Below are 21340 nucleotides of genomic sequence, written 5' to 3'. Positions count from 1 at the left end.
CTCTCACCTTAAATCTGAACTGTCCAGATTTAGATTCCCCTACCCTAGGAAAAAGCCTATGAATATTCACATTTTCTTTAGGAACTTTTAGAAGTTTTATTTAAATTTAAAATTTTGCTTGATCCTATGGTATTTTTATTGGGTTATATTAAGAAATTGAGTTTATAATTAAAATTAGATAAGTCTCAAATTGCTTTTTTGAGATTGGCATTAGCTGTGGCTAGAAAATGTTTGGCTATTACTTGGAAAAATGAATCTGATTTGAGTATTCAAAGGTGGCATTTGGAAATGAGATCTTGTATTTCATTGGAAAAAATAACGTACAATTTACATAATATTCTTTCTTTGTTAAAGTTTGGAGCCCATATATGAGATATATGTTTTTGAATTTGTAATAGTTTTTTTTTCCCCACAATTGTTGGGATTGCTCTAAACCATGGAAATAATTGAAGGTTGTTATGTAAGTTGATCTCCTCTTTTATTCTATCTTTTCCTTTCTTTTCTTTGGGGTAGTTTAGAGGGGGGTTGGGAGGGGTGGGTGGGTTAGGGTTAGGGGGTGGGGGATTATATGGGACAAAATATTTTGTATTGTATTTTTGTTGTATGACATTTTGATTAATAAATAAAATTTGCAAAAACAAAATCACATGTTCTATGGCCTTCATGATTTTATAAACTTCTATAAGGTTCCCAATCAGCCTCTTACACTCCAGGGAGAAAAGTCCCAGCCAATCTAGCCTCTCCTTATAATTCAAGCCTACCATTCTCTTGACTCTTTTCATCTTAATGACATCCTTTCTACAGCTGGGTGAACAGAAATATGCACAAATTCGCCCAGTGTGGCTCCACCATCATCTTGTACAGCTGTAACATGATGTCTTTGCTCTTGTATTCATTGTCGTGACCAATGAAGGCAAGTGTCCCAAACGTCTTCTTCACCATTATGTCTCCCCGTATCTCTACATAACTGTACAGCTCTGCATTCTCCAAGTAAAGACATTTCTGACTTGTCTATCTTTTATCGATTGCCTGTAATTTTGCAATTCCCCAAATATGTTCTCTAACTTCACTCTGCTTCCAGGCATCAAGAGTGAAACCATTCAGCGACCTGCCAGTGTGTCACAGGAGGAGCTGATGGAACTTATTGACAGGTTGAACAGGGATCCAAAAGTGACTGGGTTGCTGGTTCAGCTCCCTCTGCCTGGTGAGTGCGATTTTACGCAATGCGTTAGAAAAATACTCCATTAACTTTTTTCACACTGAATTCCATCCATCAGAACTGTGTGAATCTTTTGCTTTCCTACAGCAAAAATTTAGGCTGCCCAGTTCCTTCAGTCTGTGCTGGCTCTCCTGAATGGTTCCATCATTTCCATCTTCCTGCTTATTTCCCTCTAACCTATCATCAACTTTCCACAATTTCTCTGACACACACAAGGGCCAATTTACAGAGCAAATTAACCTTCAAATCAATACACCTTCGAGATGTGGGAGAAAACCGGAGCACTTGGGGGAAATCCACACAGGGAGAATGTGTAAAATCCAGAGGCAACACCAGAGGTCAGCATTGAACCTGAGTCTCTGGATATGTGAGGCAGCAGGCTCCACTAATAGTGTCACTGTGTTGTCACTGTTAAGGCACCAACAGTTATTATGGAAGCATTTTGAAATTATTTGACAGTTTCTGGGAGTTGAATGTTTTTGGGCTAGAAATTATTGCTCAACCCAAATCACCCCGGAAAAGGTAATAGTCTCATCTTCTTGAAGTGCTGTGTTCCTCCAGATGAAGTCCTCCCACGTCACAGAATTGAGACCCATTGATCCTGGAGGAACTATGATCTATTTCCAAGAAGGGATTAGTGTGTGAATTGAAGGGGAACTTACTACCCTCATCTTTGCTGGTAGAGGTCATAAGTTTGGGAGGAACTATTGGAGTAACCTGGGCAAAGGACTCGAGTGTAGTTGTAGATAGTTCACACTGTACTTTGGGTGGTGAATGGAGTCATCTCCACCAAGACCAGAAAGTCATGAGGCATGGGACCCATGGAAACTTGGCTGTGTGGATTGAGAATTGGCTTGCCCGCAGAAGTGTGGTGGTAGTAAATGGAATGCATTTTGACTGGAGGTCAGTGACTAGAGGAGTTCCACAGGGATCTGTTCTGGGATCCTGCTTTTTGTAATTTTTATAAATGACTTGGACTAGAAGTGGAGGGATGGGTCAGTACGTTTGCAGATGATACAAAGGTTGGAGGAGTTGTGGATAGCACAGAAGGTTGTTGTAGGTTAGAAATAGAGTTAGGATGCAGAGTTGGGTGGAGAAGTGGCAGATGGAGTTGAATCCGAGGAAGTGTGAAGTGATGCATTTTAGAAGGGTGAACTTGAAGGTTAATGGCAGGATTCTTAACAGTGTGGAGGAACAGAGATCTTAGGGTACAGATCCATATCCCTTCAAGGTTGCTGGGCAAGTTGATAGGATGATTAAGAAGATGTATGTTGTGTCGGCTTTCGTTAGTTGGGGAATTGAGTTCAAGGGTCATAAGGTAATGTTGCAGCTATCTAAAACTCTGGTTGGACCAACACTTGGAGCATCGTGTTCATTTCTGGTTCCCTCATTATAGGAAGTACATGGAAATTTTAGAGAGGGTGTAAAGGAGAGTTACAAGGATGTTGCATGGATTGTAGAACATGTCTTTTGAGGAAATGTTGAGCTTCTTTTCTTTGCAGTGATTGAGGATGAGAGATGACTTCGTAGAAGTAGGTAAGATTAAGAGCAGCTTAGATGAGATGGACAGCCAACAGGTTTTTCCTGGGGTGACAATAACAAATACCAGAGGACATCTGTTTAATGTGAATGGAGAAAAGTTGAGGGGTGGTGTCAGAGGTACATTTTACATAAAGAGAATGGTGGGTACCTGGAATTTATTGCCAGGAATGGTGATGGAGGCTGGTACAATAAGACTCTTAGATAGGCACATGGATGAATGAAAATTAGAGGGTTACGGGTGTGAAGGAGGGAAGGATGATTAGATTGTTGTGGAGTAGGTTTACATAGGTCAGCACAACATTGTGAGCTGAAGGACCTGAACTGTGCAATGATGTTCCATGTTCCAACCCTCTGGTGCACAGAGAGAGAGTGGTGAGGATGAGCTCCATTGGATCCCCCCTGATGTTGGTTCACGTTACTTGCCGCACACTCAATCCGGCAGCCCTGACTTCCTGGACCCGGCTGGCTCAGTCAGCGATGGTGCCCCTGATCCACTCTTGTGATGTCCCCATCCAGGGGACATTGTGTGACATCACTACTCTCAGAGCATCTTCAAGGGTTCAACATCTAGGTGAGGTGCCGCTTCAAGAAGGCATCAAAGAAAATCCCCATCATCCTGCTCAGAATCTCTTCTCTCTTCTACCTTTGGGTAGAAGATACAATTCCTTTCCAGCGTCTCAGTCTCTTGAACCTCCCCTTGTTAAACGAATCAGGGACTGCTCTGACATCACAAAAGGACTGTCTGGACTATTGAAACACCGCTTTCTTTCTTATTTTACTTGTGTGTGTGAGACAATAATCATCACTGATTAATCAGCTGTAGGAGGTTGATGGGTGATCGAGAGCAGGTTTCCTTGCGCCAATTGACCTGATACTATGACACTTTAAGGTGTTGGGAACCTTAAGGGCTTCTCCCTCCCACCCTTAGGCCACTTGGCATCTGTGCTGATAGGATAAGACACCCCCCGGGGGATGTAATAGTGGGCACGTTATTTTGAGAGACAGTGAGTGTGATTGGCTAATTTCACAGCCAACTAATCTTGCATTGCTGTGAGTGACTAAGGTAGAATTGAAACTCATAATTTACATCTAACTATCATCCACCACCAACATTTGCAGTGAAGTGCACTCTTAAATTGTGGGCAGCCCAGTTAGTGTAGTGGTTAGCACAATGTTATTACAGTGCCAGTGACTCAGGTTCCAATCCGCTGCTACTGTAAGGAATTTTTTCATTCTCCCTATGTTTGCATGGGTTTCCTCCAGGTGCTCCAATTTCCTCCCACATTCCAAAGACATATGGGGTTTGTAGGCTAATTGGACACAGGAGTACATTTGGGTAGCATGGGCTTGTCTGCTCTATCTCTAAATTAAAAGTAAATTACTTTGGGAGAAGTTGCTGTAGTTTTGTTCCTCTGTTGCTTTCTGGGTTAAATTATTAGCTCTGAGGTCAAATGTCACTCGTGATCCCAGATCTGAGTTCTGGGAATATAAATAGGTGCTTGACAAGCAGAAGACAGTGGGCCAAAATTACATGCTCTATGGTTCTCTGCACCCTGCTTCTCATCAGTTGACATGGTATTTATGGAAAGGAGGGGTGGGAGTGAAGGAAATGACAGAACCATTATTCTTCATGCTCAGGTGACTGTGGGGGAGGGGGGGTGGTTTGAACCTTAGAAGTCAGTGTGCTAGATACTGAACCCATGTTGGATGTGAAGATGAAAGCCAAAGGATTTCATCGGGTTGGTAGGATCTGTGATGGTCAGGTCTTGGGTTGAGATCCTGGCTAGGGCAAGGCATAGCGGGAGATGGGGTGAGATGGGGATGGGGGAATGGGATGAAGTGAGGGATGATGGGCAAGGAGGGGAGAGGAGTATACAGACTGGTGGGGGATGGGGGAAGGAGGTGAGGTGGGGATGATGTGCAGGGGTGGGGTATTGAGACTGGTGGAGGATGGAGTATGATGGGCGGGAGGAGAGGAAGAGAGGTGAGGGGAGTACAGAAACAGGTGGGTGGGATATAATGGGCAGGTGGAGTAGAAGGCTGGTGGGAGATGGGGGAAGGAGGTGGTGGGGTATGGTGCAGGGGGAGTACAGAGACTGATGGGGAGAATGGGGGGACAGATAGGAATCGTAGGGTTGAGGGTGGGGAGGGATTTAAGACCAAGAATGCCGCTGCTTATTCTGAAACGCTCTGTTGTATGACCTGCAGACCACATCGATGAGCGGTTACTTTGTAACGCGGTGGCCCCAGAGAAGGATGTCGATGGGTTCCACGTTGTCAATGTCGGAAGGCTATGCTTGGATCAGCAAGCGATTCTCCCAGCCACTCCTGCAGCTGTATGGGAGATGATTAAACAGACGGGTATGTGAGTGTTCCATGCAACCACCCTGACATCAGAAGTAACTGCAGTCAAATGACCAATCAGCATTATGTACGGAGAGGCGGGGTGGATGAGACTGCTTTGCTTGGACACAGGAATGTTTGGAGAGCAAATAAAACCTATAAAATTGCTCACACCATTCTTGGAAATGTGAGGAGAAGGGTAAGGCCTCAGTGGAGAGGAGTGTTTTACACGATTGAAACAGGCTCTTCGGTCCAACTTGTCCTTGCCAACCAGTTGTCTGTGTAAGCTTGTCCCAGTTGCCTGCATTTGACCCTCTAAATCTTTTCTATCCATATCCCTTTTTGGAATAATCAAAATTAATCTCACTTCATCAACTTCCTCAGGCAATTTGTTCCACACAAACACTCCAGGCACTGTGTGAAAATGTTGTCCCTCAGGCCCCCATTAAATCTTTCCACTCTCATCTTAAATCTATGCCCTCTAGTTTTCAATTTTCCTACCCTGGGAAAAAGTCTATGTCTAATCTATGTCCTCATGGTTTTATAAACCTCCATAAGTTCACCCCTCAACTTTCTACAATCTGGGAAAACAGTTTCAATCTATCCAGTCTTTCTCTAAAACTCAAGCCTCCAGTCTGGGAAGCATCCTTATCAGTCCTTTCTGCACCCTTTCCAGTTTAATAGCACCCTTCCTATAGCTGGATGACTAGAACTGGGCAGTACATTTAGCACAGTGCCTGTTACAGTGTCAGCGATCCAGTTTTGTATCCTGCACTTTGAAATAAGTTTGTACATTCTCCCCCTGACTGTGTGGGATTCCTCTGGGTGCTCTGGTGTCTTTTCACCCTTCAAAAACATATGAGAATTGTAGATTAATTGGGTGTAATTGGACAGTACGGGCTTGTGGACTGGAAGGGCATGTTACCATGCCGTTCGTCTAAATTAAAAATTTTAAACTGGACCCAGTGGTCCGTGTGGTCTCACTAATACCTTGTACAGCTGTAACATCACATCCTGACTCCTGTACTCGTTATTGTGTACATTAAAGGCTGTCTGCCTGGAACAATTAACTTGTATCCCTTGTGTGAAAATAGATCCAGCTTTCTCAAGGGGACGGGATAAACATTTGAAAGGAAAAGTCATGCAGTGGAGTGGGGCTAGCTGGAGGGTTCTTCAGAGACCATATACAGATACCATGGGCCAAGTGTTCTGTGCTGTGTCTTTTTCTGGAGGGTGTGTGTGTGTGGTCATTACAGGCAGCGCTGGAGGGCGATGTTGTCCTTTCAAAGATTGGATCAGGGCTCAGCACCTTACAGGAAAACAGCTGGGAGTTTCCTCCTGAATTTGGCTGGCCAAAGTGTGAATCAGGTTCTACCACACCTTGGCCTTGAGTCTTTGCTCTGGATTGGGACCGTCTGAAGAGTTCTGCACTAGATTTCAAACAAATGGCTTTAAAGCTCTTGAAATGTGAAAGAAATTACATGATAAACGGCAAAGTCTAAGCAACTTCTACCACAGGGCAAACAAGGAGAGAGCAGGGTTTGGAGGGCATTAGCTTGTTCACTGCATTAAGGTAGGATAGCAACACCTGGGCTGGAAGTCAGGAACTGGATCTTGGAACTACAATGCACTCCTTTGTAGTATGTTTAACACCAGGAAGCAGGAATGAAACCCTAACTTGGAGTGCAGCAGAGAAACAACCCAGCACTTGCTGCGAATGAATTATCATTAACGTTAAATGCTCAATGTACGTGGTTAAGGACATTGAGGGCCTTGAAAGTTGCAGAGAGAATTTAGTGCCAATGAGACTCTGCAAGGGTGGGGTTGTTTCGGTAAAGCAGATTGTCCAATGATGAGATTTGATTAGAAGCTTTAAACTCGACGTTTCCATTGATTACATTCAGATACATTTCCAGTGACCAAACTGCAGCAGGAAATACAGCAGGAGACTTGCCGACTCTCAAGTTATTCCCAGTTATTCTCAGTTTCAGAACACAAAACCAAAATGGGCATAAAGTTCAGAGCCCACACTATATTTGACAGGCTGTTACCAGGGTGTTGGATATATGGTGTGTGCTGGATATATGGGCTTTGGCAACTAATGGGACAGGGCTTATGATTGGATTCATCTTGGTCAGGCTTCTTTCCTCTCCACAGAGCTGCTGAGGTGGAAAATTTTGGAAAGAGTCCACTAAAAAAATTCTAAACGAAGGCAGAGATGTTTGTTGGGTAAAGAGGTTAAAGGTTCCAGAATCAAGGGATAGATGGAGTTAATGAACAAGTTCCAGTTAAAAACAGAATGCTGGAGAAACTCAGCAGGTCAAACAGTGTACTTTATATAGCAGAGATAAAAATACATAACCAACTTTTCAGGCTTGACCCTTTCATTGAGGTATGAGCAAAATGTAGGCAGGCATCTGAACAAAATGTTGGGGGTAGGGGGAGGGGAGAGGAGCAGAGTCTCACAGGGTTGTTTATGTTCATGTGTATGGTCACATTACAACTGGTACAGTAAGAAGGCTCATTTTATGAGCAGTCAAGCAAGTCAGCTTCAACAATAATATAAAGTAGTAGAGCAAGAAAACATGACAGGGTGTTGTGATACAGTGAAAGGTCAGTCAATACAGGTATGGGAGGAGGGGCAAAGGACATAATAACGAGTTTGTTGTAATACACAATGTACAATGTATAGATGCACTGAAATTCTTGCTTGCTGTAATTGAACAGGTATTTTTAAACAATCCTATAATAGTAAACTTAATTGTATTTAAAGGCAATAAATACATAAAATAGGTTATAAATATTCACAGTAATCTTCGAGCAAAAATAGCACAGACAGTCCTTTTGTGCTGTTGGAGTAGTCCCTCATTAGTGTAACAATGGAAGTTTCAAGATCCTGATAGCTTTTGGAAATAAATTGCTCTTGAACCTAGAGGTGCTGCCTTCTGGCTTCTGGCCGAAGGTAGCAGTGAGAAAAGGTTGTGACCAGGGTGATGGAGATCTATGATTCTGGCTGCCTTCTTGTGATAGCACCTCTCACATCCATGTCTGGAGTGGATGGGAGGTGGGAGTCTTTAATGACCTGGCTAGGTTTTGCCACCTTCTACAGACCTTCTCTTGCTGCAAACTGATGAGCTTCATTGTCCTGCTCTGCTGGCAGAAGGCTTGGGAAGTTCAGGACCAGTCTTGCGGACAACCCTTCCCTCTCGGTCACTGTGCTGACATCAAGCCCACACCTATGATTTCTGTGCTCCTTTGAGGATATCCTTCATCCTGCTGCCTTTAGTTCGGAGTGAGGTCAACCAAATGCTGACACCACCTTCCTTCCTTGCAGGGATCAAGACATTGGGCAAGAATGTGGTGGTTGTCGGGAGGTCGAAGAACGTTGGGATGCCCATCGCTGTACTCCTGCATACGGACGGCAGGCATGAGAGACCTGGTGGTAGGCAAGTCCGCGTTGCCCTTGACCCTCTCCACAGAATCCTTCCAGAAACATGGTTGCTATGGGGAAGTAGGAATGGGATGGATGGACAGTGCACAGTAGCATCCCAAGGGCAGTAGCATGATGAGAAGCAATAACATTGACATGGGGTGTAGTTCCACTTCTCACTGCCACACTGTGTGTTCTGAGAGGGAAGAAGAGACCTTGTGGTAAATGTCTTCATTAGAGTGCGATACTCAAATTTTCAAGTTCAAGTTCATTGTCATATTATACCTGGCACATGGCGGCATGGTTAGTGTAATGGTTAGAGCAATGCTGTTACAGTGCCAGCTATCATGACCGGGGCTTGAATCCCGCACTCTCTGTAAGGAGTTTGTACGTTCGCCCCATGCCTGTCTACGTTTTCCCCAGGGGCTCCAGTTTCCTTCCACCCTTCAAAATGTACCAGGGGGTTGTAAGTCATTTGGGTGTAATTGGGCAACAGAGGCTCATAGACCAAAAGGGTCCAAAATTTAACTTCTTCTCCTCAAGGAACACATGTCCTGAGAGTGATTGTCCTTGCACACAACTAAATGTGCAGGGCTATGACAGAGGTTTTTGTTGATGGTGGCAGCATTCTCAGGACTGACAAATCACTCTAACCTGCTGTCACCCACCCACCTTGTGGGAGAGATGTTTTCAACTCCTGGCCGATGCTGATCAACATCGTCCATTGCTGCACTGCTGGCTTCAGCTACTGAGACTCAAAGCACTAGAATTCCCTCCCTCAACTTCTTCCTTCTCTAGAAGGAAGAGCAGGAGTCAGCCCTTCTGAACCTTGCCTGATCTGCCGTGAAACAGCACCAAGCCTCAAAGTTCTCTCCACACCTATTCTCCTGTTCTACCCTAAGTCCCTTAAAATCCAGAATTCTATTGATCTTTGTTAATGGCCAAAACTTCTCAACCAGGCTGGAGGATTCCAAAATTCATTATCTTTTGAGTAAAGAATTTTCTCCTCATGTCAGATCTAAACAGCCTACATCTGGAACAGTGCCCTATGTCTAAGCAGCTACTTCATCAGTGACCCAGCTGAAGGTCAGAGGTGGGGATTCATGTGAACGATTGGTCAATGTTCAGGTCCATTCACAGTTGCTCCACAAGTGAAGGTCCATGTCCACCTGAGGCTAGTAAATTGCAGGTGGCATCAGCACCAGAGGCAATGGGGATGACCCATAAGGAAGAGACTCAACCACATAATGGCATTCTATTGTGGAGATCCTCATCACCAAACTTCTGACAGAAACTCGATCAAGCGATCTGCATCAATATGACTTTGTGAGCAGGTGGGATACTGGGGACCCTGCGGTGAGTGACACACCTTCAATCTGCCCAAAAACCTTTCTCGCATTGATCAGGCGTGTGGTCAATACTCTCCACTTGCTCAGATGGGTGCACCAATGACAAGGCAGTCCACTCGATTGGCTCCCCATGCAGCACTGCAGACACTCCACCCCCTCTACAGTGGCTGCAGGATGACCTGCCTACAAAACGGATTGTGGTCAGTCCCCGAACTACTCTTGACAGCCCCTCCCAAACCCATCACCTCTACCAACAAGAGGTGAGGAGTACTGAGGTACCCCTCCACAATGTTGGTGTTCCCTCTTTGTGACTGGGTCTGAATCCTAGAATTGTCTCCCTGACGGCACTGTGCGACCAGGATTTCCGTGAATCATGGAGGCAGCTAATGCCCTACCTCATCAAGGGTGATCTGAGAAGTGTAGAAGCCTTGAGCTGTGCAGTGCGCTCACAAACTATTTTGGTTAGGCATTTGTTATGTGTTCTAATGTTGAAGTTGTGTATCAGTAGCCTTTCATTTTATTTGAACAATGACAAGAGTCACAGCTGCTTTGGTGGGATCTGAACCGGTCTCTTTGAACTTCTGGATTACTGACCCACTCTGGAGAGGGTAGTTTACTCTGGATTATTGACCCACGTTCTCTGGAGAGGATAGATTACTCTGGATTATTGACCCATGCTTCCAGAAGTGGGTGGATTACTGACCCACTTGTTGCCAGGAAAAGGTGGAATTCTCTGGATTCCTGACCTATTTGTTCTCAGGAGTGGCTAGATTACACTGGATTACTTATCTACTCATTCTCTGGGGTGGGTGTGCAAGCACAATACCAGAACCTGTGGAGAAACTCTACACCCTGGAGTTCAGGAATGTGACAGAGACTTAATTTCGTGTATCAACAGAGTGAAACAAGAACATTTCAGGGCTCATTCTCTTGCGTGTGATTCCTCCCTCCTGATGTTAGAGCAGTGTGTTCTCTGCCAGGAATTGCCCGTGTATGCTTGCCCCAGCACAGGAACAGTCATGCCCCAGCTGGGCTCTCATCACTGGTACGCACGGCTCTGCTGCTGCATGTCAGCCTTTTAAAACTTTGTCTTGCATCTCCCCAGGTTTGAGCCCTGTCCTTGATGGAGCCTTGGACCATTTCTAGGTCACATCTGAAGATCTGATACGGTCTCTCTCCACCTGCCGTTTCTTTCCAGTATTATCTCTTCTTTATTTCAGATTTTCTGTAGTGTTTTGATTTTTATTTATCCATTGCAGTAAAACTCCAATGATCTTGCACTTTTGGGACTTTAGTTGCACTGGATTAGCAGAACTTCTGGACTATTGGATGCTACTGCTATTTAGACCCAAACATACTATTTCACATTTTCCAACACAGAAATGAAATAAATTTTCCAGGGAATGTAGAGTTTAAAACGAATGGGGAAGGTACACTCTGCCAGAAAAAGTACCTATGCCCATGCATGTGACCAAAAAGGTTAGCTCTTTCTTCCTCCCCACAGCTGACCAACTGAGTGCTTCAACCATTTTCTCCTTTCATGTCAAATTTCCAGCAGTGCTTTTGGAAATATGCTGTGGGTGTGTGTGGGGTCAGGAATGGAAGGGGACAGAGATCTCAGAGGTTTGAAGGACTGGTGGAGTTACAGAGATAGTTCAAGTTTATTGTCATCTGACTACATATACAACTGGTCGAAACACAGTACATAAAAATCACATTTATGCAGTATATAATATCAATAGAGAGGTTGGATAACTCGTAACCCATGCAGATATTAGAATGAAACACAGTTAAATGCTGAAAAACATCTTTCCTGAAAAGAACTGTCAGTAATTACTTCCCCTGAAACCTCATTGCTCTGTAGAATAATTTCCTTGTAACTTTCTTTCTCATGAACCTTCCCGATATTACCAACAGTCCTTGTACACCAGCACCATTCTTTACTCCCTGTGAGATAGTGAATGCCATTGTTGACAGCAGAGTAGTGAATTAATGAGCCACTCCCTCACAGACACAGAGTCCCAGGTTTGATCCTGACCTTCGGCACTATCTGTGTGGAGTCTGCACATTTTCCCTGTGAATGCATGGATTTTCCTGGGTGTTCTGATTTCCTCCCACACCCCAAAGACATGGGCCTGGGGGGGGGGGGGGCTTAGTTGCCCCAGTTTTCTCCTATTGTTAGGGGTGCTGGGCAAAGCTCATGATGAATGCCTTATGGCAGACAAATGTTAAAGTATATCATGTTTATTACATTTTTAATGTGTCATTACATGTCAATAAAACAAACCTTTGAACTTTTGAATCTGAGGGGAGTTGATAGAAATGTGGGCAGAGTAGGTCAGTGGGAAAAGTAGATAGAATGGGATTGTGCTGAGCCATCAGGCTCGAGAGGCCTTCTCTGGGAAGGAATGTGGAAATCTGTCAATGGACACCTGTAAAGAAAGGGAAAGTGTGGAAAAGACTGGTTATAAACACGGAACAGAGGAGAAACTGCAGATGCTGAAATCTGGAGCAAAACACACTCTGTTTGAGGAACTCAGCAGGTTGAACAGTATCAGTGGGAGAAAAGGAATTTTCAACGATTTGGGCCAGAATCCTTCATCAAGTCTCTTCCAACCCATTAAGAACTCTGCAGCCCTCAAATTCTGACCTCACTCCGGCTGGCCGTTCTCACCAAATTTCCAAGGTCAGGAATTATTTCTTCCTCCGTAACCAAGCTTTCTGTCACCTCCCTTGATCTCTGCTTCATGGTATTTATTGGTTGAAAGTGCTGAGTTATTCAGGCTGTTGTTTGTGAATTGCAGGTGATGCTACGGTGACCATCACCCATAGGTTTACTCCCAAGGAGCAACTGATGGCTCACACCCTCCTGGCTGATATCGTCATCGTGGGAGCTGGCAAGTTCTGCTTAAATCTATTTTAAAAAAAAATAATTTTACCAATAAAGCATGGTAGAAGCCCTTCCAACCCATAAAACCTGTGCCACCTAATCCGCTAAATTACACCCAATTAACCTACCACCCTGTACAATTTGGCGAGGGGAAACTGTAGCACCAAAAGGAAACGCAAGCAGAGGGAGAATATATAATCTCCTTACAGACCGCAGCGGATTCAAAGCCAGGTCAATGACTCAGTAATAGTGTTGTGCTAACTACTACGCCGGTGCAGGACCGTCAGCTTGAGTGATAAGGAGAGATTGGATAGAATATAGATCCGTGCAATGCAGAAACAGGCCCTTTGCTGTGCTGACCATGGTGACAATTTCAACTCTATATCTGCCTGCACGTGGTTTGTATGTTTCTCTTCATTCCCTGTTCCTATACTTCTTAAACATCACTTCCACGATCTCTCCTGGTAGCTTGCTCCAGGCACCACCACTCTCTGTATGGGGAAGATCCCCATTACAGTTTCCCCCCTCTCACTTTAAAGCTTTGCTGTCTCATATTTGACACTTCAATGGCTGGGACTTTTCTCCCTGGAGTGCAGGAGACTGAGGGGTGACCTTACAGAGATTGATAAAATCATGAGGGGCATGGCTAAGGTGAATGGTCACAGTCATTTTCCTAGGATAGGAGAATCTAAAACTAGAGGGCATTGATTTAAGGTAAGAGGGGAAAGATTTGATGGGGATCTGATGGACAAACTTCTGACACAGAGGGCGGTGAGTGTGCGGAATGAGCTGCCAGAGGAAGTGTCAAGGTTGGAGACAATTACATTTAGATGGCTATGGGCCATGCTGTATGTATGTAACCCATGAGATATTAGAATTTGTACATACATGCTGTATGTATGTATGATTCTATGTATATTCTATGTATATTGAATGATTATCCATTATAGTTTTAACTGTGGCTTTCTATCTTGCTGTACCAATTATCATTTTTCAGTCCACACATGCAAACTGTGTTGTGACTTGCCTGCAGAAGCATGTTTTGGAAGCAACAATTATGATGTTTGCAACACTTGTCACATTTGGTAGTCTGGCTGTTTGGGCTAAAAAGTGTGTTTCACACACTGGTTGCTCTCAAGGAGGGGTTTGGACATACCCCTGGTGGAGGGAAACAGGAAGTCAGCAGATGCTGGGGTCTAGTGCAAGACATAATGGCGCTGGTCATGCAGCGTCCTTCAGAAGCAAAAGACAGTCGACATTTCAGGCCTGGGCCTTTCCTCAGCAGGCAGATGCCCAAATGAGAAGGTGGGGGTTGAGAAAGGGGAAGAGCACAGGCTAGCAGGTGATGGGTGAATACAAATAGGAGGAAGAAGAGAAAGGAGCTGAGAGGTCTTAGGGGGGAAAAGGCTGAGAAAGGTGCTCTCTGACAGGAAAAGGAAGGGAAACGGAGTGGAGCTGGAGAAAGAGAGAGTCATCATAGATCGAGAGAGACTGGGGAAGGAGTTAACAGAGACTGGAGAAGCCGCTATTGATGCCGCCTGGTTGGAGACTGCTGTGACAGAATGTAAGGTGTTGTTCCTCTAATTTAAGAGTGGCTTCAACTTGGCAGTACAGGAAGCTATGGACAGACATGTTAGTATGGCAATGGGATGTGGAATTGAAGTGGTTGGTCTGATGTATCAGAATCACCCAGGACATTGCTGAACATGGAATCTATGTCATATATTCACAGCACCTTCCCTCCTGCATTTGTATAGCCCCTTGCAATATATTGAGGTTGATCCCAAATGTAATACAGACATAGTGTATAAGGTAGAAACCCTAGCCATTCCATGAACAGAAAGCTCCCGCAAGTTTACAACATGATAGAAAATACATCACGTGTTTTAGTGATTCTGGGATGAATATAGGGTTGTACAGTGTGGTGAAACCACTACGGTATATGTTTGCCATATGTAAATGTCATGTCCTTTCCTGGTTGACCCTGCTTTCACTGGCCGGCTCATGACTTCTCCCCCTTTCTTCCCCATAAAGGCTGTCATGCCACAAGCCTGCCCCCAGTTCGAGTCCGGGTCAATGTGAGTGACCAACACGGGGATGCTGTCCTTCCCTTGCAAATAAAAGTCTTCAGTCTCGGCATCTTCAGTCTTTGTGTAATTGATCGTGCATTATACAGCAGGAAAGATTCTCTGCTTTTATTCAAAGTGGTGACACAGGATTGACCCCAGCTGATGTAATGTTTCCACAGAAAGGCGGCACTGGTAACAGTGTGATACTCCCTCAGCACTGCTCCGGAGACAACATGGCAGTCCCTTGGTGCTACCTCTCCCACAATGCATCGATGCCACTTGTGTCAGTTTGTGGTACTGTCTGGGAGCTCGAATGCCAAGGACCAGTCAGTGTCCATAGTTAGAGTAGGGAACCTGAAGTAGGTGGAAAAGTTTGGACTCCATTGATTGTCCTGACTCGTCTCTGTCCTTCACAAGACAGGCCATTCAAATGTGGAAGAAGACACAAAACATGCTAAATATATGAGAGGGCCCAAATTCCAAGAGGAACTCAGCAGGTTGAGCAGCAACAGGAGGATAAAAAGAATTCTTGCCAGAGCCCTTCATCAGGACAGATGGTTGATCAAGGGTTCTGGCATGAAATGTTAACCATTCTTTTTCTCCATGATGTTGCTCGAACAGCTGAGTTCTTCCAGCAGATCGCCTCCTGCCACAGTTGTGCGCTGTTGTATTGACTGGAACATCAGGAAGAATGTCAAAAGCACCTTTTTTTTTGGAAAATTTTATTTAAAAGCTTTACAAAGCATCTACATACAAAATAGTCTAATTGCAGCTGCTACAAAGAAATACACACACACACACAGTGAGGCAGGTTAAGCTCACTCCTTTATTAGGACTGGAAAGGCTGCTTTTATACTGCTCAAGTTCCCACCGTTTTTTTGCTGATTGACTGACCATATGAATAAGAATAGCAGGCGGGAACATACATGCCCTTCTTCCCCAGCTTGTTTCTGCTGAGTTAGCTGTGGGCTCACAGGAAATCCGCTCCAAGGAGTGGTTGTTCTATGGCGGCCAGCGTGAACTCCCACGAGAAGTGACTGCCCCCGAACTGCAGCTCGACCCTACGGGTGCCATAGAACTGCTGTCATTGGCAGCCCTCATTGTGGGTCCCGCTAGCCTGCCCCTAGTGTCCAACCCTGTTGGGAGTATCACGGTGACCTCTGCTCCTGTATCCACCAGGAAGCGTCTGCCGGACAGGCGGTACCAGATGTCCAGGAGGCTCTCTTGATGGCCAGCCATCGTGGCCATCAGCGACGGCTGGCCTTGTTGTTTCCCTGGAACTCGCAGGGGGACTGGCATCAGCGGGCCTCAGTGCCCCATCTCCGGTGGTAGAAGCATCATCTGTCGCTGGACTCGCTCCTGTCTCTCGTCTGCTGTTCCTTGCTTGGGACTGCTCTGGTCTGAGCGTGGGACTTCTTTATGAGCCCCACAGTAGCCGAGCACTTCTGTTTCTGTTTCCACAGAATGTCTGCCCGTGCTGCGTCTTTCTGGGGGTTGGTGAAATCCGGATCCGCCAGGAGCTGTTGGATGTCTTCAGGCATCTGTTCCAGGAACACCAGCTCGAACATGATGCTGGTCTGCTCATCTCCCAGGAGGGCCAGCATCTTGTCGATGAGTCCCATGGGGATCTGTCTCCAAGCCCATCCAGGTGGAGCAAATGAGCTCCTCGCTATCACCGCAAGAGTCCAAATGTCTCGGTTAATAGCTCTTTGAAGACAGTGTAAGTGCCTTCCGATGGTGGCCTGTGGATAAAGTTGGCCACTCTGTCTGTAGTCTGCGAATCCAGGGCGCTGACCACATGGTAGTTCCGGATGGTCTCTACAGTGATGCCCCGGATCTGGAACTAAGCCTCCGCATGGTCGAACTGTCCAGAAAGTCGGGAGCTTCAGGCCGACTGCGCTGACTGCTACTTCGTTCTCCATCGCTAGGTTTAGATTCCTTCTAAACCGTTGGTGGTCACAAATTGTAGCCAACCGGTACAAAGAAACACACACACACAGGTTAAGCTCACTCCTTTATTAGGGCTGGAAAGGCTCCTTTTATACTGTTCTAATTTTCACCATTTTTGCTGATTTGCTGAGTCATCCATATGAATAACAATAGCGGGCGGGAACATCCATGTATATGAATGCCCTTCTTCCCCAGCCTGTTTCTGCTGAGGCTGAGTTACCTGGCTAGCTTGAGCAGTGCCATTTTAGGGCTGTTGGTCTGATGCTGCCCCAGCTTCTACCCCCGCCAGTTCGTTGTCCTGGGAGTCACTTTAGCGATCTCTGTCCGCGTCTGCTGTCACATAATAAAAAAAACCCTTACTACCCCCTTCCCTCCCCCCCCACCTCCCACTTAATTTATCCCACCCCACCTCGTCAACAGCACCTTAACTCGGGTCTCATGTACAGGGTCCTGAGCCTTCACCGCCACCTCTCATCTTACAGCTGGCACCACTCTCCAATTGTTGTCTGAGTTCAAAATATCAGACACATCATTGATTCCTCCACCATTAACATCCTGAGGTGAATACAGAGATTAAGGCTGTGTATTGCCACCTCCTGAGACCCTGCTGGTCTTCAAGGCTAACAAGTTTGATAGAACTCTACTGAAAGGGTAAGTGTAGCTCCAACACCTCCTGAGACCATCCAAGCAAAGCAGCCGGCTTGATGGGACCCTATCCACCATCTCAAACCCCCCCCCTCCCCCTCCGCCAACAGCATGAAAATTACACCTCGATGATTTGTTGCGTCCCAGGAGCCAGGTTCAGGAATATCTCAGATTGGGTTTATGGCATCCTAAAAAGGGAAGGTGAGAAGCCAGAAGTCGTGGTACATATTGATATCAATGACATAGTAAGGAAAGAGATGAGGCTCTGCCATAAGTCAGTTAGGCTAAGAATAGAATGATATGGCAGATCAATGCATGGCTGTATAATTGATGCAGGGGGCAGGGTTTCAGGTTTCTGGATCATTGGATTTCTTCTGGGTAGGGTACGATCTGTCAAAAAGGATTGGTTTCACCTGAACTGGAAGTGGACCAATAACCTGGCGGTGAGGTTTATTGGAGCTTCTGGGGAGGGTTTAAACTAGTTTAGCAGGGGAATGGGAAGGAGATCAATAGGGCAGAGAATAGAGCAGATGGTGGAAAGGTTGTGTAGTGAGTTTGTGAGTAAAGGACAGGCCATGAGAGACCATAAATGTAATCAGCTGGAAGGATTGAAATATGTTTACTTCAACGCAAGACATAATAGGAATAGGGAGATGAACTTAAAGTGTGGATCAGTACGCGGAATTACAATGTTGTGCAATGAGAGAGACTTGGTTGACACAAGAACAGGGTGGTAGATGCAGGTGTCAGGGTTTAGAGGTTTCAAAAGAGAGGTAAAAGAAGGGGAGGAGGAATAGCATTACTAATCAGGGATAGCATCACAGCTGCAGAAAAGGATTTAGAATAGATTTCCAAGTCAGGATGAAGACAGGTGGGATGTTGGCCTTCATTGCTAAAGGGACTGAATTGAAGAGCAGGGAGTTTCTGCTGCAACATGGTACTGATGAGGCCATGCTTGGAGTGCTATGGCAGTTCTGGTCTCCTTACTTGAAGGAGGATGTTGTAGCAGAGGAGGTTCACCAGCTTGATTCCAGAGGTGAAGGGGTTAGCTTATGAGGAAAGAATGAATTGCCTGGGACTGTACTCAGAATTCAGAAGAATGAAAGTGGATCTTATAGAAACATATATAAGTGTGAACAGTATAAGATAGAAGCAGGAAAATTGTTTCCACTGATAGGTGAGAGTGGAACTGGGGGAAATGGAGCCTTAAGATTAGAGTTAGGATGGTAAGGTGGAACTGCTTCTCCCAGAGAGAGTGGGGAATCTCCACCCAGGGAAGCAGTAGAGGCTGCCTCATTAAGTATATTTAAAACTCAGATAGATAGATAGATTTTTTCAAAGTATGGAAATTAAGGGTTATGGGGAAAAGGGCGGTAGGTACCCGTGATCTCATTGAATGGTGGGCCTCCTCCAATTTCTTGTGATCTTATGGAAGGTGGCTCACTCCCAACTTCTCAAGGGCAACAAATTATTTAATGAACAAAAATGGAAAGTTTTCCATTCTCCTGTTCCACGTGCATAGGGAGAATCAATGAGTGATTTACTTAACAGAGTGGATACAGTGATTATGAAATATTTGCTTTCTTGCAGGAATTCCTAAATTGATCACTGCAGACATGATTCAGAAGGGAACAGCTGTAATTGACGTTGGCATCAACCGTGTTTGGGATTCTGTGACAGGCAAGACCAAGTTGGTGGGAGATGCTGACTTTGAAGGTAATCTAACGCATGAGAAGATTAAGGTCAATACATTGAACTGCGGGAGGGACTCAGCAGGTCAGGTACCATCAGTTTGGGGAGGGGGGAATCATCAGTGTTTCAGGGTCAGGACTGAGAGTTCAGTCCTGCAATGAGGACAGGATGGAGGGGAGATGGGAGTGGTGAAATATGTGGACCTAGGAAGGTGAAAGATGATGGAGGGTGGCATGAGAGTTGGGAGACAAGAGGCTGGTGGGTGATAAGTGATAGCAGACAGGGGGAAAATTGAGCCACGGGGGTATGGGGAAGGAAGGGTCAAGATAAGGATAGCTACTGGAGGGTGATAGAGGAGCACAAAGCTACCATTGGGAACCATTAGGGGAGAGTTAAAGGGTTGACAAAACAAGATGGGTGTGGGTTGTGGGTGGATGGAACCAGGAGGGGAAGGGGGAATGAAGGTGGATGATCAGGCTGGAGAGAGGCCATAGGAAAGAGAACAAACATGGGGGATGGATCGGAATGAGAGTGAGAGGTAGAAAAAGAGTTAGAATACTCAGGAGGTGAGGGATGGCTGAAATTGGACACTCAGTGTTCGTAGATCAGAACATAGAATATTACGGCACAGTACAGGTCATTGAGCCTATAATTTTGTGCTGACCCACATAAACCCACTCCACATCAATCCCACCCTCACAACCCATATCCCTCTATTTTTATTACATCCGTATGAGAATCTTTTTAATGTCTTTATTGCACCAACCTCCACCCCACCACCCTCAACAATGCATTCCTCACACCCACCACACTGTGTCTAAAACTTAGCTCTGATGGCTTCCTGTAACTTTCCTCCACTCTAAACAAATGTCCTCTGTTATTGGTCATTGCTACCTTTGGGGGAAAAGGTATAGGTTGTGTTGTAAGACTATTGTTGGGTTGTAAACTACCATTATGTTGCAGACTACCATTGGATTGTACGCATCTGCTGGGTTGTAGATTGCCATTGAGTTGTGGACTACCCAGATGGAGTCTGGAGTGTTGTTCTTGGAGTGCAGGGGAATGGTCTCATCTGAGAGACCGCGACTAAGATTGCAGATGTTGCACCAGGTACAGGTGAAGGGTTTGGAATGAAGGGTTTTCTTGATGAATCCCCAATGAAGGGGTTCGGCGTAAAGATTGACTGTTGATCACCTTCTGCGGATGTTGTTTGACCCACGAGTATTTTCTTTGTGTGCTGATCTTGTTAACGCTGGCTGCCCGCTGTCATTGTGCACCGACTGCATCCACACAGAAAGGAAGCAGTGAAGTTCCTTTGGAGTCCGAATGTGTGCAATAACAGCTGGGTTCTGCATGGCTGGCTTTGCATAGTGGTGACCATGTCAGGCATCTCTCCCTCTTGCTTTCTTGGCAATACATATTACCTGATTTAGGTTGCCAGAGCTGAATCACTTCATTGCTCTGAGCTGTTTCATGGGGATCGACTCTGTATTAAGGCTGTGGAGACCAAGCTGTGAAACAAGGAGTGGTTATTCTCAAACTACAGCACAGCGAGCTGAGTCAAAATCCAAGAGATAGCGCAGGAGGGAGGCCTTCAATTTCTGGATCTTTGGGCTTTCTCTCAGGAAAGGTGGGACCTCTGGAAGGTGGTTCACATCTGAACTGGCGGAAGACTTATCCTTGCAGGAAGGCTTTGCTAGTGCTGCTCTGGGTGGGGTGGGGGGGAGGTTAAACTAGCTTGGCAGGGGGATGGGAACTGAAAGAAGGTAAAGAGTGGATCAGATGGTGGAAAGGTTGATGCAATGTATAGTGAGTTTGTGAGGAAGGACAGGCAGGGGAGGAAGCATAAATGTAGTCAGTTTCAATCCACAAAGTATTAGGAATAAGGTAGATGAACTTACAGCATGTATCAGTCCATGGAACTATGTGGCTGTAACAGAGACTTGGCTGATGCAAGGGAAGGATAAGCTGATCCAGGTACTGGGATTTAGAAGTTTTAAAAGGGATTGGATTAGGGGTAAAAAAGGAGATGTGGAGTAGCATTACTAATCAGGGACAGTAAAACTGCTGCAGAAGAGAGGACATCGTGGAGCGATTGTCTACTGAGCTAGTCAACCTGGGTAGAAGTTAGAAATTGAAAGGAGCAATCAATGTATTGAGGGTAGTGTATCGGCCCCCAAATAGCTCTTGGGGCACCAAGGAGCGGATAAG

At 45.5% G+C, this 21340-nt stretch overlaps 1 protein-coding gene across 1 annotated transcript in view; it reads left to right on the top strand.

Annotated features, from left to right (window-relative positions):
- LOC138757760 (bifunctional methylenetetrahydrofolate dehydrogenase/cyclohydrolase, mitochondrial-like) overlaps positions 1–21340 on the top strand; it is a 37022-nt gene that overhangs the window by 6046 nt on the left and 9636 nt on the right. The window contains exons 3-7 of the mRNA XM_069925584.1: positions 1082–1204; positions 4970–5122; positions 8439–8546; positions 12688–12780; positions 19028–19153. Coding sequence (XP_069781685.1) covers positions 1082–1204; positions 4970–5122; positions 8439–8546; positions 12688–12780; positions 19028–19153 — 603 coding nt within the window. The remainder of the gene's footprint in view (positions 1–1081; positions 1205–4969; positions 5123–8438; positions 8547–12687; positions 12781–19027; positions 19154–21340) is intronic.

The sequence above is a fragment of the Narcine bancroftii genome, chromosome 3 (genome assembly GCF_036971445.1).
Source record: "Narcine bancroftii isolate sNarBan1 chromosome 3, sNarBan1.hap1, whole genome shotgun sequence".
Lineage (NCBI taxonomy): Eukaryota > Metazoa > Chordata > Chondrichthyes > Torpediniformes > Narcinidae > Narcine > Narcine bancroftii.
Note: the sequence above shows the minus strand (reverse complement) of the source record. Positions and strands in the feature narration are given on the sequence as shown.